Here is a 16,711-nt window from a genome sequence, read left to right as displayed (position 1 = left end):
GTAAGAAGCTGCTCACACTGCTGTCCTCCCTGTGTATATGATAATATTGGAGATACCAGTGGTGCTGAGGTAAGAAGAAGCTGCTCACACTGCTGTCCACCCTGTCTATCTGATCTAATACTGGAGATACCAGTGGTGCTGAGGAAAGAAGCTGCTCACACTGCTGTCCTCCCTGTCTATATGATATAATATTGGAGATACAAGTGGTGCTGAGGTAAGAAGCTGCTCACACTGCTGTCCACCCTGTCTATCTGATCTAATACTGGAGATACCAGGAGTGCTGAGGTAAGACGCTGCTCACACTGCTGTCCACCCTGTCTATCTGATCTAATACTGGAGATATCAGTGGTGCTGAGGTAAGAAGATGCTGCTGACACTGCTGTCCTCCCTGTCTATATATATTGGAGATACCAGTGGTGCTGAGGTAAGAAGCTGCTCACACTGCTGTCCACCCTGTCTATCTGATCTAATACTGGAGATACCAGGAGTGCTGAGGTAAGACGCTGCTCACACTGCTGTCCACCCTGTCTATCTGATCTAATACTGGAGATACCAGTGGTGCTGAGGTAAGAAGATGCTGCTGACACTGCTGTCCTCCCTGTCTATATGATATAATATTGGAGATACCAGTGGTGCTGAGGTAAGAAGCTGCTCACACTGCTGTCCTCCCTGTCTATCTGATCTAATACTGGAGATACCAGGGGTGCTGAGGTAAGAAGCTGCTCACACTACTGTCCTCCCTGTCTATATGATATAATATTGGAGATACCAGAAGTGCTGAGGTAAGACACTGCTCCCCCTGCTGTCCACCCTATCTGATCAAATTATGGGGATACCAGGATTGCTGAGGTAAGAAGAAGCTGTTCACACTGCTGTCCTCCCTATCTGATTTAATACTGGAGATACTAGGAGTGCTGAGGTACGAAGAGGCTGCTCACAATGCTGTTTTCCGTGTGTTGGAACGAATACTGGCGACAGCAAGAGGGCTGAATTATGAAAAGGCCACTCACACTGCTATATAATCTAATCCTAGAGATACCAGAGGTGCAGAGTTAAGAGGCTGCTCACACTGCTGCCCAACCTCTCTATTTGATCTAATATTGGAGATACCAGAAGTGCTGAGGTAAGAAGAAGCTACACATACTGCTGACATCCCTGTCTATCTCACCTAATACTGGAGATACCACGAGTACTGAGGTAAGAAGAAGATGCTCACATTGCTGTCCTCCCTGTCTATCTGATCTAATACTGGAGATAACAGGAGTGCCGAGGTAAGAAGAGGCTGCTCACACTGCTGTCCACACTATCTGATCTAATACTGGAGATACCAAGAGGGCTGAGGTAAGAAGAGGCTGCTCACACTGCTGTTTTTCCTGTGTATTGGATTGAATACTGGAGATACCAAGAGTGCTGAGGTAAAAAGCTGCTGCTCACACTGCTATATAATTTAATCCTAGAGATACCAGAGGTGCAGAGTTAAAAAAAGAGGCTGCTCACACTGCTGCCCAACCTGTCTATCTGATCTAATATTGGAGATATCAGAAGGGCTGAGGTAAGAAGCTGCTCACACTGCTGACCTCCCTATCTATTTGATCTAATACTGGAGATACCAGGAGTGCCGAGGTAAGAAGAAGCTACTCACACTGCTGCCCAACCTGTCTATCTGATCTAATATTGGAGTTATCAGAAGTACTGAGGTAAGAAGAAGCTGCTAACACTGCTGACCTCCCTATCTATCTGATCTAATACTGGAGATACCAGGAGTGCCGAGGTAAGAAGAAGCTGCTCACACTGCTGCCCAACCTGTCTATCTGATCTAATATTGGAGTTATCAAAAGTGCTGAGGTAAGAAGAGGCTGTTCACACTGCTGTCCTCCCTGTCTATCTGACCTAACACTGGAGATACCAGGAGTGCTGAGGTAAGAAGAAGCTGCTCACATTGCTGTCCTCCCTGTCTATCTGACCTAATACTGGAGATACCAGGAGTGCCAAGGTAAGAAGAGGCCACTAACACTACCATTCACCCTGCTATCTTATCTAATACTGTAGCTACCAGTGGTGCAGAGGTATGAAGAGGCCACTCACACTGCTGTCTAACTCGTTTTCCTGAATGTTAAGGGGATATACCTTGGCAGTATGATGCATAAGTTATCTCCGGCTCACAAAAGTGGCGCTTTCTACTGCATATGTTCACAGGCAACTGTCCTCCACAGCATACATATACACACAACAATGCTGCAAGCACAGTACATGCACTCATGTATACACACAGCCCTGCTACATACACACCTCTGTTACACTCTCACACACGGCTCAGCTACATTAAAACACGCATTATGTATTCACTGCAAGATTTTGAAGTTCCTTCTAGGCATGTGACCAATCACATAATCTGAAAGGTACTTAAACTAATTATCCAGGACCTGTTGTATGAATGCAGCTTTAGTGATGTCAGGTACTGGTGGCCTGCTCTCTTGCATACCTTCCAGAACAGAAAAGGGTGCACATTTTCACCATGCCCTTAGCCACACCCACAAGCTACACCCATTTACCATTTCTTTGTACCCCAGCAGATGTCAGATGGACGCTGGTAGTGAGGGAGATTCAGCACTCACCCGGGACTGCAGGCTGTATCAGGGACAGATGGGACAAGAGATTAGCGGACTGATTTGCAGGAGTCAAGTCCAGCATCTAGGTCAGTGGTACATGGCGACTAGACAGAAGGCTCTTGAAGCTCCTAATTTCTGGCATCCGTGGCGTGGCTTATCATTAGCCAAGGCTGGCAGACTGTCATGTGTAGTGCGCATGCGTGTCCAGTGCTCCCATATAGTAAGAGGTGGTCACAAATGCACATTTTTGCTCCATTTTTACAAGGACCCCTGTTTGTGTTCTGGTGTGAAATGAGCATTATGTTTTCAGACATGACAGTACTTAGTTTCACTTTAAAAATGTTTCAGTCAGTATTTTGTTAGGTTGGGACACTTTCAGGACAATTTAACTAGTGCCTAGAAAAGCACTGGGGGTGGATGTACTGCATGTGCTTCAGCACGCTTTCTATGCGGTTCGCATATATCTTCAAAGCTCGATTTCTCAGGTTATGGGATAATGGATTACCACAAAGCAGGTATAGTTTTTATTGTTGTACCTATACAGTCACAGCACTAGTGTTATTAGTACAAAGATCGTGACAGGTTCCAAATAAGCAGACACCAACCATGAACGACGGCCGCACTGCCGATCATCGAGGCCTGCTGGTTACAATAAGGAAATAAAGCTTTAGCATTCAGAAATATAAATGGGAAAGTAACAGTCCGTGACTTATATCAGTTTACCGCCCCTGAATATTTCACATTTTAGTATAACAAACATTACAACAATACATCTTCAGCTTTCTAATGACATAATCCACGCTTCACGTAGGACCGCCAATAATGTCACAGCCCGTCATATGTGGTCAGACCCCCACAAACGGCGGTGCTGCTGCTGGCTGTATATCAGATCCTAAATGACAGCTCATGAAAGTTAAGGCAAATGTGCAGATCTGGTAACAAAATAACAATATATACTGTTAGCATTTTTTCCCGTGATTTTTATGATCTCCATCTTGAAGTCTCTGTGCAGAAGTATCCCGGGTCATTAGTAACGATGGCTTCTTAGAGTGAAGAGATCAGAAATCTCTGTGTTTAACATGCAGACGTCTCCGTAGAAGAGTCCTGGTCCATATTGAAGAGAATATAGCAAGTTTCCAGTCTTTCTGGGCCAATCCTGTGCTCAAACTGTGGCTGGAGATCTTCTGGCTTTAATCCCTTCAGGAAATGGTTGGAGATTTCATCGTACAGAGTCTTTCCCACATTACCTAGGCAAAGGCGAGACACGTAAGAGAACATCATTCTCTGCAATAAATAAGACGAGCGGCATGGAGCGGAGACAGAAACCTGCGCCTGACAACTGATTCTCTACAGGGAATGGTTTCTTGTGCTTAACCCCCTACATGTGGCTATCCTAATGTATAACACCCGCAGTGCCTGTGTCTGTCGGGTTCAGGCCCCACTGTGACATACAGGCTTGGGGAGCCCGGTGAGGTCTGAATTACACCTCCAGTGCACGGCCCCGTCACCATCAGTGCTGCTCAGTCCCAATACAAAGGCACGAATCCTGGAGCTCATTACCATTGGGGATTCCTCTTCAGATAATGCTGCAGTTTTTATGCTAGTTTTCAGCTGGTTTTTACAGTACCAGCAAAGTCTATGAGATTTCAGAAGTCTCATGCACACACATTGGGTTTTTGTCATCAGTATTTTGTGCTTTGCATGTTTTTTTGGACATAGAGAATGTCACTTCTTTCAGCGCTTTTTATGAATTGACTTGAATGCGTGGTGAAAAAAGCACCAAAAACACAGGTATAATTTTTGCAGCACTTTTGTGCCAAAAACTCTTTCTTTGGAATAAGACTTTTTTCAATACTAAACTTTATCAGCATGCACAAGAGACAAATCTAGCATGCCAAAACCACAGCAAAAAAAAATGCACAAAAAACAAATCAGAAATGCCGCGAAAAACATGCTGAAAAAACACCTAGTGTGACCTAACCCCTACAATGATGCCCTGGGCCATTCATTCCTTGGTTGCCCATTCAGTATAGACCAGAATTTAGAATTACAAAGCTCTCCTCAGTGCTGCACCACCGCTTATGCTCTAGAACTGTGGTAGTGAACCTATGGCACACGTGCCAGATGGGGCACGCATAGGGCATCCTGGTGGGCTCATGTGCCATCTCCTCAGCACCAGTACCACCACCACTCTGCTCAGCCTGCTCGCCATCTCCTCTGCACACGCGCCCCTCCATCAAACTGTGTGCTGAGGAAGGAGGGCGAAGGTGGCAGAGCTAGTGATAAGGGGGATGGTGGGCGTTGAGGAGAGTGGCGGCAGCACTAGTGCTGAGGAGATGGTGCGTATACCCACGGACAAGACTCTGATATATGAATAGACCAGATCAGCATTCGAACGGCCAGAGGTTAGTTTTTTTTTTTAAATGTGGGGCCATTATTCTGCATGGAGCATAATGTGGGGCCATTATATAGTATGGAGCATCATGTGGGTCCATTATATAGTATGGAGCATCATGTGGGTCCATTATATAGTATGGAGCATCATGTGGGGCCATTATACAGTATGGAGCATCATGTGGGGCCATTATACAGTATGGAGCACTGTGTGGCCATTATACAGTATGGAGCACTGTGTAGCCATTATACAGTATGCAGCATCATGTGGGTCCATTATACAGTATGGAGCAGCATGTGGGTCCATTATATAGTATGGAGCATCATGTGGGGCCATTATACAGAATGGAGCATCATGGGGGCCCATTGTACAGTATGGAGCATCATGTGGGCCCATTATACAGTATGGAGCATCATGTGGGACCATTATACAGCATGGAGCATCATGTGGGACCATTATACAGCATGGAGCATCATGTGGGACCATTATACAGTATGGAGCATCGTGTGGGCCCATTATACAGTATGGAGCATCATGTGTGGCCATTATACAGTATGGAGCATCATGTGTGGCCATTATACAGTATGGAGCATCATGTGGGCCCATTATACAGTATGGAGCATCATGTGTGGCCATTATTCATGATGTAAATCATCCAACCCAAACTCCCATTCCTGACTCCTAGACTATTCTCATGCTGCACCTGTTTTCGTGAATGTGACACCTGAATCAGTTTCATTTTCAAACACTTGCACAGTTTTTAAGTATGCAATAAAAGTCTATAGTTTTAAGAAACAGTAACTAGTGGTCAGTAACAAAAAATGATAGTTGCTGTGTATGGGAGACTTGGAGAAGATAGCTATCAGCCGAATACTTTGTCTCTACAATTCCTCTAGCAAAAGCTTATCACCATGGAGAACAAAAGGATCTGCTGTTAAAACTCAACTGCATGGATCCTTCACTCCTTCAGCATCACCTGTTGGGGTACAGTCACGAGGATACCAAAACACATTATACTGTGGGCCGATTCTGCAGACACAACAGCCTTTAATGCGTTTGGAGGCCTTTACGCCTTTCCATCCACCCAATAACATGATGCCTTAGAACATGATGCATTCATCCAGCAGTATCACACACATTCCTATCCCCCTTAAAGGGAATCTGTCACCTCATTTTTTGCATATAGGCTGCGGCCACCGCCATTAGGGGCTTATCTACAGCATTCTGTAATGCTGTAGATAAGCCCCCGATGTAACCTGAAAGATAAGAAAAACAAGTTATATTATACTCAACCAGGGGCAGTCCGGGTCCGGTGCCTCGTTTTTCATACGATAAAGTCCTCTTCCTTTCTTCTGTTGCGGCTCCTGAGCAGGCGTAATTCTCTGCCCTGTTGAGGGCAGAGCATAGTACTGCAGTGCGCAGGGAAAGGTCAGATAGGCCCAGCGCCTGCGAACTCCAGTACTTTACGCTGCCCTCAACAGGGCAAATCAGTACGCCTGCGCAGGAGCCGCGTCAGGAAGCAAAGAACAGGACGTCATCGTATGAAGATGGGAGGCACCGGACCGGACCTGCGACGCCAATCGGACCGGGACCTCACCGGACCGCCACCTCACCGGACCGCCCCCCCAGGTGAGTATAATCTAACTTGTTGTTCTTATATTTCAGGTTACATTACAGAATGGTGTAGATAATCCCCTGATGGCGGTGGTCGCATCTTATATACGAAGAATGAGGTGACAGATTCCCTTTAAGCCTTTCCTATCAGTGCATGTGTGCAGATACCAGTTATTTTTTTTATATAAGAGGCTGGACGTGCAGGGATTTCAGCACATGGCGCTAATACTCCATACTGAATAAAATCAAGATGTTTTTTAACTTTTGTATCCATCACTCTGCAAGTCCTGGGCAACCCCTTACGTCATCTCTGAGGGTTATAATACTCAGCAATACAGAATAATGTTTTAGATCACACGATTCTCCAGCAGATTTATAATGGCTGACTGACGCCCGGGGTATAACATGTTCTCTCGTACCTATGTACTGCTGACGTATTGTCTTCAGCGTTTCTGTCAGTGAGTTTGTGTCTTCATCTTTCTTTTCATCTTGGAAGGTTTCATTATCAGAAGATACATCCATTGCTGACCTGGCATGACTCACCACCATCTCCAGAGTGTTTCCTTCAACCTCCTCGAAGTCATCAGGGTAATCGGGCACCTCTTCATCATTGGAACCTTGTTGGGTGCAAAGAACAAGTCATTTACTGACTGGTAACAGAGGGAGTCTGCGCTTGTGCTTTCTTCTGTGATCAATGACTTCTAGACTGAGAACCATGTTCCAAAATGACCACATCATTATTCTCACCGGTCTTTCCTGCAGTAATGATATGCCAACCATGACTGCTGCCGCCAATCTCAGTGGTCACGTTCTGTCGGTGACCTATTGAGGCAAGTAAATAGCTGCCACCGTCATGTGTCCATGGTTGACATGTCATCATTGCACCATGATTTTTTTTATTTTAACAATACCTGATTTGTGGTTATTTACAAAAAGAATCTTGGATAACCTCTCTAACATCTTCTGGGTTAAAGATTTATCTTATAGGTTGTGGCAAGGATGAGATACATGATCCTGGTTACCAAAGTCCAAATCTCAGGCTTGCCAAAAGCCAAGAATCTCTTCTTAAAAAACAAGCGCTAGTCGAGATCCAGCCCACGTTATAATGAGAGCTACACGTGTGTCTGCAGCTCTCCATCCCAGCTCGATTTTATATGGTGTTATCTTGGCGAGATCAACGGTGATCCATTTATTGTTTGAAAGTTAAGAGTCACAGCTTTAAAACAAAACCTAGATTGTAATCATGACCAGGCTGACATAGGCAGGTGAAGTGATAACTCAGCTTCTGTCGTCAAGCATCATAAAGGAGAAGGAATGGAGCAGCGGGGAAGCCGACAGGCTGCAGGGGCAGAAGACTATATGGGAAGTGCGAGTCTGCTCCTCTTCTTGTACAAGACTGAATTTTTACAGGACATGTTTTATTGCAATTTTTGTGCGTTTGTCATAAATCACATGAGTTTTTGCCACCAATTGCAGCGGTTTTACAATATTGCTTACACAGTGCTGTACATGAGAGAGGGTTACATACAAAACACATGTTGAAGAGATGCATTTTCAAGTTCCGTCTGAAGGTTCCGAAACCTGTGGATAATCGGACATGTTGGGGCACAGAATTCGAAATTATAACGGATGCAAGGGAGAAGTCTTGGAGGCGATAGGGTGAAAAACATAAAAGTGAGGAGTAGAGAAGGTCTTGAGAGGATCAGAGATTATGCGTTGGAAGGTAACGGGAGATTAGTTAGGAGATATACAGAGGAGACAAATTATGAATGGCTTTGTAGGTCAATGTTAATAGTTTGAACTGGAAACGTTGGGGAATTGTGAGCCAATGAAGGGATTTACAGAAGGAAGAAGCGAGGCGAGAGGTGGATTGTTGTGCAGCAGAGCTAAGGACGGACTGGAGAGGTGCGAGAGTGTTAGCAGAGAAGCAACAGAGGAGGAAAATGCAGTAGTCGAGGCGGGAGATGATGAGGGCAGCACTAACATTTTAGCAGATTCATGGTTGAGGAAAGGATGGATTCTGGGAATATTTTTTTGCAGTTGGATGCGGCAAGAGGTGGAAAGAGCTTGAATGTGCGGTTTAAAGGACAAAGCAGAGTCGAGGGTTACTCCGAAACAGAAGACTTGCAGTACAGGGGAAAACGGAATATAATTTATTGTGATAGGTTTATCAGGTAGGGGAATTAGGTGAGATGATGGAAAAATGATAAGTTCTGTTTTGTCCACCTTGGGTTTTAGGAAGCGTGATGAGAAGAAAAAGGATATGGCTGATAGACCCGGGATTCTAGACAGCAGAGAGGTGACATCTGGACCAGACAGGTAGATCTAAGCATCATCAGCATATAGATGGTACTGAAAGTCATTGGACTTTATGAGCTGTCCCTAGTCAAAAGGTATAGATTAGGAAAAGTAGAGGTCCCAGAACAGAGCTTTGAGGGACACCAACAAAGAAAGAGTGGGATATGGAGGTAGCATGGGAGTGGGAGACGCTAAATGTGCAGTTGGATAGGTATGAGGAGATCCAGGAGAGGGTACGGTCTTTGGCGCCAAGGGAGGAGATGATTTGTAGTGGGAGGGAGTGGTCAACTGTATCAAATGTGGAGGACAGGCCTAGAATTAGGAGTATAGAGAATTGTCTTTTAGCTTTGGCTGTAAGTCGTTGGTAATTTTGGTCATGGCAGTTTCGGTGGAGTGGTTGTGATGGAAGTCAGATTGTAGGATGTCAAAGAGTGAGTTACATGAGAGATTGGAAAAAAGTTAAGTATGGACATGCCGTTCGAAGAGTTTGACTTTCTCAGGATAGGTGTGATTGTGGCATGTTTGAAAGTAGCAGGAAAGGTACCAGAGGTGAGCGATAGCTTGAAAACATCGGTTAAGATCGAAATAAGCATGGTGTTGAGGTTGAGGTGGGATGGAATGGAGAGGAGATGAGTGAGTTCTCCTTCAGTGATTGTGGTGAGGAAGGTTATGGGGGGAGGGCCAGTGGGCTTTTATACATAGGGGTTTAGGTGGATGGGCAGTAAAGAGTTGCCTTGTTTGGTGGACCATATTTTTTAAATGTGCAGTGAAGTCTTCTGCAGAGATGAGGGAGGTCGGAGGAGGCAGCAGAGGGAGGGAGTTAAATGTGCTGAATAACTGTTTGGGGTTGTGAGATAGACTTGTTTAGCAGGTGAGGGGCGATATGAATATGAAAGTTGCTATTTTGAATGCGGTGAAGTGTTCTTGCGAGTGTGTCTTCTTCCAGTGCCGCTTCGCAACACTGGACAATTGCTTTTTAGTGAGGTTGTTGTGCCAGGGTTGTCTATTGATTCGTCGCACTTTACCGTGCATGAGAAGTGTGACTGAGTCAATAGCTGGTGCCAGTGTGGTGTATAGAAAACGGTGGCACTGCCTGTGTGCGCTGGCGTGTACTCCGGAGGACAGAGAATGAACTTCAATCCAATATTGCGGCCAGCATGCAGCCAGCGGGTAAGGAAAGGGTGAATCAAACACCCGAAAACCCCGCCCATATGACCCAAAACTGGTCCCGCCAAATTCAGGTGACAGGTTCCCTTTAATATGACCCCTGTCTATGGGATAACATGGACGACCACTCATGTTATCAGACCCCTTAACGGAGAGCATACTTGCTATCGGATTCCACATTTGTTTTTCTTTTTTTTCCTAGGTGAGATAAGGAGCACTTGCTCATCTGATCGTCGCATGCTTGTAACTAACTAGGCCATTGATTGACAGTTGAATTCAGATATTTACCTGCGTCGTACCACACACAAACTTCAATAAAGAGTTATATTTTACATAGTTCGTACCAGATCATTAGCGGACAATAAACTGACCAAGATGCGACCGTCCAGGCTGAGAACCAATGGTGAATGAGCTGCTGAGAGTGCAGCATCATTCACCAGCAGTGACATCATCACTGGCATTTTCCCACGGTCCTAAGGTCACCGCAGTTCAGCCCGGCCTCGATGATGTCACCGCTGGTGAAAGATGCTGCACTCACAGCATCTCATTCACCAGTGGTTCTCAGCCGGGACGGTGACATCTTGGCACTGTCCAGGTTGAAAACGAATTATCCCCCCGACATGGGTTACAGCGTAGGACCAACGACAGACAGGTATGGTATATTGTTGTTTTTTTATTTCACTTTTATTACAGGAGATCGAGGGCTTCAGTGGAATTAGGAGAGGTCGTAAGTATGGTTTAATTGAGAATATTAAAGGAGTCTGTGTCATTTTTTCAATTAAACAATATTATTCTGGCTGTGCCTTTATAGACACCTCTCCATTACTAAGCCGTGGGCTTGATGTCACCTTACAATACAAAGGTGACATCAACCCCACAAATATTAACCCCACTTGCTACCGCTACAGGGCAAGCGGGAAGAGCCAGGCAAAGCGCCAGAATTGGCACATCTAATAGATGTGCCTTTTCTGGGCAGCTGCAGGCTGCGGTTTTTAGGCTGGGGGGGCCTATATCAATGGCCCCTTACCAGCCTGAGAATACCAGCCTCCAGATGTCTGCTTTAGCAAGGCTGGTTGTCAAAAATAGGGGGGACCCCATGACGTTTTTTTTTATTATTTATTTAAATAATTAAAACAGCATGGGGACCCCTCTATTCTTGATAACCAACCTTGCTGAAGCTGACAGCTGGGGTCCCCAGCTGTGAGTTTTGCCTGGTTGGTTCAAGAAAATAGGGGGGAACCCAAGCCGGGTTTTCATTCATTTATTTTGTTATATTGCAGGCGGCGGGTGAGGAATACCCCGATCATCCGCTCCTGATGTCACTGTTATTAGTGGCGCAGGTGTCGGATAATGGGAGTAAGAGTCCCAAAAGCCCCCACCTGCTGTCATTGTTCGGACTTTAATATAACTCACCATTCTCCTCTGCTTGCGCCGATTGCTGGCAGAGCAGGGGAGAATGATGAGAGTCGGCTTCAGCACCTGTCGTCGGGGAACAGCGCTTACTGTAGCGCTTCTTCCCGGGTGCCGATGTGTGTCACACGGAGCACATCCATGTGCAGGACGTTTTGCCGACCGTGCTAATGGTAAAAAACAAACATGTCAACGTGTGGGGCACACGGTTGGTGGAAACACACTGACATGTGCACAGACCCATTCACATGAATGGGTCTACGTGTGTACATGTCTCCGGTATGTGTGAAAACTGTCACCACACGTACCAGAGACACGGAGGTGTGAAAGAGGCCTAAGCACATTATTCCATGCACTCAGCGGCCCCACACAACCAAATGAGGGTTTCCACTGCAGATGTAGGCCTGCTGAAATGCACAGTACATCACAGGATCGCAGTCATGAGTGGTATTTGGTATTAAAGAAAAATATTCTGAAAGTTCTCTAAAGCATTTATATTACTTGTGTTGAGAAATGAAATGACTGTGGTGAATTCTAATTATTTAAACCATAATGCCGCATACGGCGGCTCCCCAATATTCTTTCTACCTTTATCTGTAGCCAGTTATCTTTTCTTCTTCACATCATGACCCATATAGCGCTAGAAGCCCTGCATGTACCGCTGTTCCCTGCTACCTTATCACAGGCAATATCTTATGCATTATTCTATAGTCTTCCATAGACAGTAGGAATCGTCCGAGTGTTGGACTGCCAATTACAGACACCATCCCATTAGCGTGTAGCCGGACTTACCAATCTCCTCGGGAATGTCATCATTCTGATGCAGAAGGCAAGTTTCACCCTCAAGATCCTCTTCTATGGAAGAGCTACTGTCTTTATCAAAGTCCTCTGAATAATCCGATCTGTCCCCGGTACCTGATAACTCATCGTGATCCCACAACTCACATGAACCAACATCTGGCTTATAGGAGGTGGGTGGGGCAGATTTACACCGTGCCTCCACTTTGTTTACCCCATGACATGCCAATGAGGTTTTGCTCCGATTTTCTGGAGGATAGACCTCCCGGTTGTGGTTCTGTCCCAAGCTCTGTCTGTACAGGTGAAATTCGTGTTTTTGGATAAACTGTTTTAGATGTTCCTGAACAAACCCCGAGCTCAATATGCCGTTTGCACTAGGCCGCGATTCTGGACACTTATCTAAAATGGTTTCCACCAATGAATGTAACTCGGCTGAGTAGCAGTCTGGCAGTGGAGGATAGTCGCATTTGACAATCTTGTAAAAGAGGCTTATTAAATTGGTTGCATCAAATGCTGGCTTTAGGGCACACATTTCATAAAGTAGACAACCGAGGGCCCAAATGTCAGATTTCGAGCTGTATGGAATATCTTGGCACAGCTCTGGACTGAGGTAGTACGGTGTGCCCACACATGTACTTGCCATATCCAAGCTGCTGTCCATTACCTTGGAAATGCCAAAATCCCCAAGACGAAGCATGCCCTTTTTGGTAAGAAAGACATTTGAAGTCTTGATATCTCTGTGGAGGATTTTCATGGAATGGATGTACTGAACAGCCATCGTCAACTGAAGAAACCAGTCCATGATGACGGCTTCTGAGTAGAAAACTCCTTTGCCCTGTTTGATGTGATCATCCAGGGTTCCGCCATCACAATAGTCCTGGACAATAAAAACATGTTCCTCGTCAGGGTCACAGAAGTGCTCGTGGCACACGACAATGTTTGGGTGTAGAAGTTTACGTAGGATGGTGGCTTCTTGTAGTACACACTCCTTGGTTCTCAGTCGTTTGGATGCATCTAATTTGATCTTCTTCACTGCGTATATCTTCTTATTGTGTTTATTTCTCATGAGGAACACTTCTGCCGTGGCACCTCGCCCAATCTTCAATATTTTCTCATAATTCTCCATGATGAGTCCTCACCTATATACAATAAAAAAACACTGTGAAAAGATCTAAACACATATAGTCTAGGTGGAAACTCCTGAAAGTGATGACCTCGCTCTGATGTCCGATTACAGAACGGCATAAATGGCATTCAGGAAATAAATCCCCTGCCAGCGACATGACAAGTCACACAGTGGAAAAGGCAATTTCTGGGAGTTATTGAAAGCGGATGTCACCAGACTTCACAATGCAAACTGAATACATTAAGGCTATGTGCACACGTTGCAGATTATTTGCGGTTTTTTAGCGTTTTTGCACTATAAAAACGCTATAAAACCGCAAATAATCTGCATACATTAAGCATCCAATCATTTATAATGGAATCCGCAATTCCTGTGCACATGATGTGCGTTTTTCCGCATGAAAAACGCATTGCAGAAAAATAATGAACCTGTTCATTAATTTTGGTGTTTTTTTGCGGATTTCCCACTGTCTAATGCATTGGGAAATGTCCGGGAAAATCAGCGCAAAAAACGAGCAAAAACCGCGTCAAAACCACGTCAAAAAACGCGCAAAAAAACGCATGCGGATTTCATGAGGAAATCTGGCAGAAATGTCCGGATTTCTACAGAAATTTTCTGCATGTATTCCTGAACGTGTGCACATAGCCTAAAGTGCCCCTGTCTGCAGGATTGTCCTCATTGACTGCAGACAGTGTCAGGTCGGTGCCGTTATATTGATTACACCGATACCTGGTGATGGAATCCGTCCTGTAGTTGTTGTGGAATCTGGATTTTCAGTTTTGAGTTAACGATATGCTCGTGGCCTGTGGCGGGGCTGTGGGGGTCTTTATGTGTTGGTCTGATTAGGTATTCATGTGCATGGCTTCTGACCGGTCCCTGATCCCTCACTGACCTGCCCCCTAGTTTACATACTGAATATAATATGTACTGGAAAAAAAATAATCACATTCAGCATGCAGGCGGTGGCGTCTGTACTGCAGCATGATCGCATCTATAATATGCATTCAATTATTTTAGTTAGAGATACATTTTTAAAAAAAAAACTATTCTGTCTCAAAATGGTGCCAGAAGAGCCTGCGCTGTAGAATCTATTGGCAATCTGACAGATGCTACTGAGCAGGTGCTGCCGGAGCCGGACCGGCTGCTACACACTGAATGGAGCTGAGGACCGGCTGCTACACACTGAATGGAGCTGAGGACTGACTGCTACACACTGAATGGAGCTGAGGACCCGGGACCGGCTGCTACACACTGAATGGAGCTGAGGACCCGGGACCGGCTACTACACACTGAATGGAGCTGAGGACCCGGGACCGGCTGCTACACACACAGAATGGAGCTGAGGACCCGGGACCGGCTGCTACACACACAGAATGGAGCTGAGGACCCGGGACCGGCTGCTACACACTGAATGGAGCTGAGGACCGGCTACTACACACTGAATGGAGCTGAGGACCCGGGACCGGCTACTACACACTGAATGGAGCTGAGGACCGACTGCTACACACTGAATGGAGCTGAGGACCCGGGTCCAGCTACTACACACTGAATGGAGCTGAGGACCGACTGCTACACACTGAATGGAGCTGAGGACCCGGGACCGGCTGCTACACACTGAATGGAGCTGAGGACCCGGGACCGGCTGCTACACACACAGAATGGAGCTGAGGACCCGGGACCGGCTGCTACACACTGAATGGAGCTGAGGACCGGCTACTACACACTGAATGGAGCTGAGGACCCGGGACCGGCTACTACACACTGAATGGAGCTGAGGACCGACTGCTACACACTGAATGGAGCTGAGGACCCGGGTCCGGCTACTACACACTGAATGGAGCTGAGGACCGACTGCTACACACTGAATGGAGCTGAGGACCCGGGACCGGCTGCTACACACTGAATGGAGCTGAGGACCCGGGACCGGCTGCTACACACTGAATGGAGCTGAGGACCCGGGACCGGCTGCTACACACTGAATGGAGCTGAGGACCCGGGACCGGCTACTACACACTGAATGGAGCTGAGGACCCGGGACCGGCTACTACACACTGAATGGAGCTGAGGACCCGGGACCGGCTACTACACACTGAATGGAGCTGAGGACCGACTGCTACACACTGAATGGAGCTGAGGACCCGGGACCGGCTGCTACACACTGAATGGAGCTGAGGACCCGGGACCGGCTGCTACACACTGAATGGAGCTGAGGACCCGGGACCGGCTGCTACACACTGAATGGGGTATGCGCCCTCTGTATACTGCCGCCCCGGAGTACGCACCCTCTGTATACTGCCGCGCCCTCTGTATACTGCCGCGCCCTCTGTATACTGCCGCGCCCTCTGTATACTGCCGCCCCGGGGTACGCGCCCTCTGTATACTGCCGCCCCGGGGTACGCGCCCTCTGTATACTGCCGCCCCGGGGTACGCGCCCTCTGTATACTGCCGCCCCGGGGTACGCGCCCTCTGTATACTGCCGCCCCGGGGTACGCGCCCTCTGTATACTGCCGCCCCGGGGTACGCGCCCTCTGTATACTGCCGCCCCGGGGTACGCGCCCTCTGTATACTGCTGCCCCGAGGTACGCGCCCTCTGTATACTGCCGCCCCGGGGTACGCGCCCTCTGTATACTGCCGCCCCCTCTGTATACTGCCGCCCCGACATACGTCCCCTCCACAACCGTCAGTGGGGGGGCGCGGCTTACGTCTCGCGCTTGTGATGACGTCATACACATGCTGACGTCACAGGGTAAGATTCCCTCCAGCACAACGCCCTCTGCAGGCTGCTGATCTCCGGGCGCTGCCGTGTGACGCTGGGGTCTGTGCTCACATAACGGGGGGGCCCGGCATTACGGGACATGTCGGCCTCGTCTTATCCTCCCTGACGGCCCGGTATGCAGTCCCCTCCCCGGTCATACCTGTGCCGGTGTCCCGCCTCCTCCGGTCACATCGCCGCGCTCGGCCTCGGGTCACGTCACTTCTCGGCGGCGCTGTTGTTATCGTGCTCAGGGCGGTTTCCAGGGTAACGGAGTTTTCAGGTCCCGCAGACTCGTTGGGTGCAGTAAGAGGCGGGCTTACCAGCCGCAGCCAATCACATTCCACCTTTCCTTTTCCCAGTAGAGGTTACAGAATAATACAGGTGCTGTGATTGGCTGCGGTGGACAGTAATTTTGCGCTAGGTGTAGACGCCATATTTGTTGCCATGGTTACAGCAGTTTACATTGTGGCTCATTATTTAGGTTCTCTCATGATTGATGGTGTCAGTTATTCTGTATTAGGAGCAGAGTGTCGGATTAA

General features: G+C 47.2%; 1 protein-coding gene across 4 annotated transcripts; it reads right to left on the bottom strand.

Annotated features, from left to right (window-relative positions):
• Window positions 1–3,110: 3,110 nt before the first annotated feature.
• Window positions 3,111–16,484, bottom strand: LOC143804836 (serine/threonine-protein kinase Nek5-like). 4 transcript variants are annotated; one of them, XM_077283329.1, is made up of 4 exons: window positions 16,333–16,484; window positions 12,286–13,430; window positions 7,038–7,235; window positions 3,111–3,856 (listed from the first exon to the last, which is right to left on the bottom strand). In XM_077283329.1, the coding sequence occupies exons 2-4, from the start codon at window positions 13,415–13,417 to the stop codon at window positions 3,684–3,686; spliced, it is 1,503 nt and encodes a 500-aa protein (XP_077139444.1). In that variant the 5' UTR covers window positions 13,418–13,430; window positions 16,333–16,484; the 3' UTR covers window positions 3,111–3,683. The 4 variants fall into 4 exon arrangements, with proteins under 4 accessions (XP_077139444.1, XP_077139448.1, XP_077139447.1 ...); XM_077283333.1 differs by having other exon boundaries at window positions 7,162–7,235; window positions 16,333–16,468; XM_077283332.1 differs by lacking the exon at window positions 16,333–16,484 and adding an exon at window positions 16,120–16,317.
• Between the last annotated feature and the right edge of the window lie 227 nt (window positions 16,485–16,711).

Source organism: Ranitomeya variabilis, chromosome 2 (genome assembly GCF_051348905.1).
Source record: "Ranitomeya variabilis isolate aRanVar5 chromosome 2, aRanVar5.hap1, whole genome shotgun sequence".
Classification (NCBI taxonomy): Eukaryota; Metazoa; Chordata; class Amphibia; order Anura; family Dendrobatidae; genus Ranitomeya; species Ranitomeya variabilis.
Note: the sequence above shows the minus strand (reverse complement) of the source record. Positions and strands in the feature narration are given on the sequence as shown.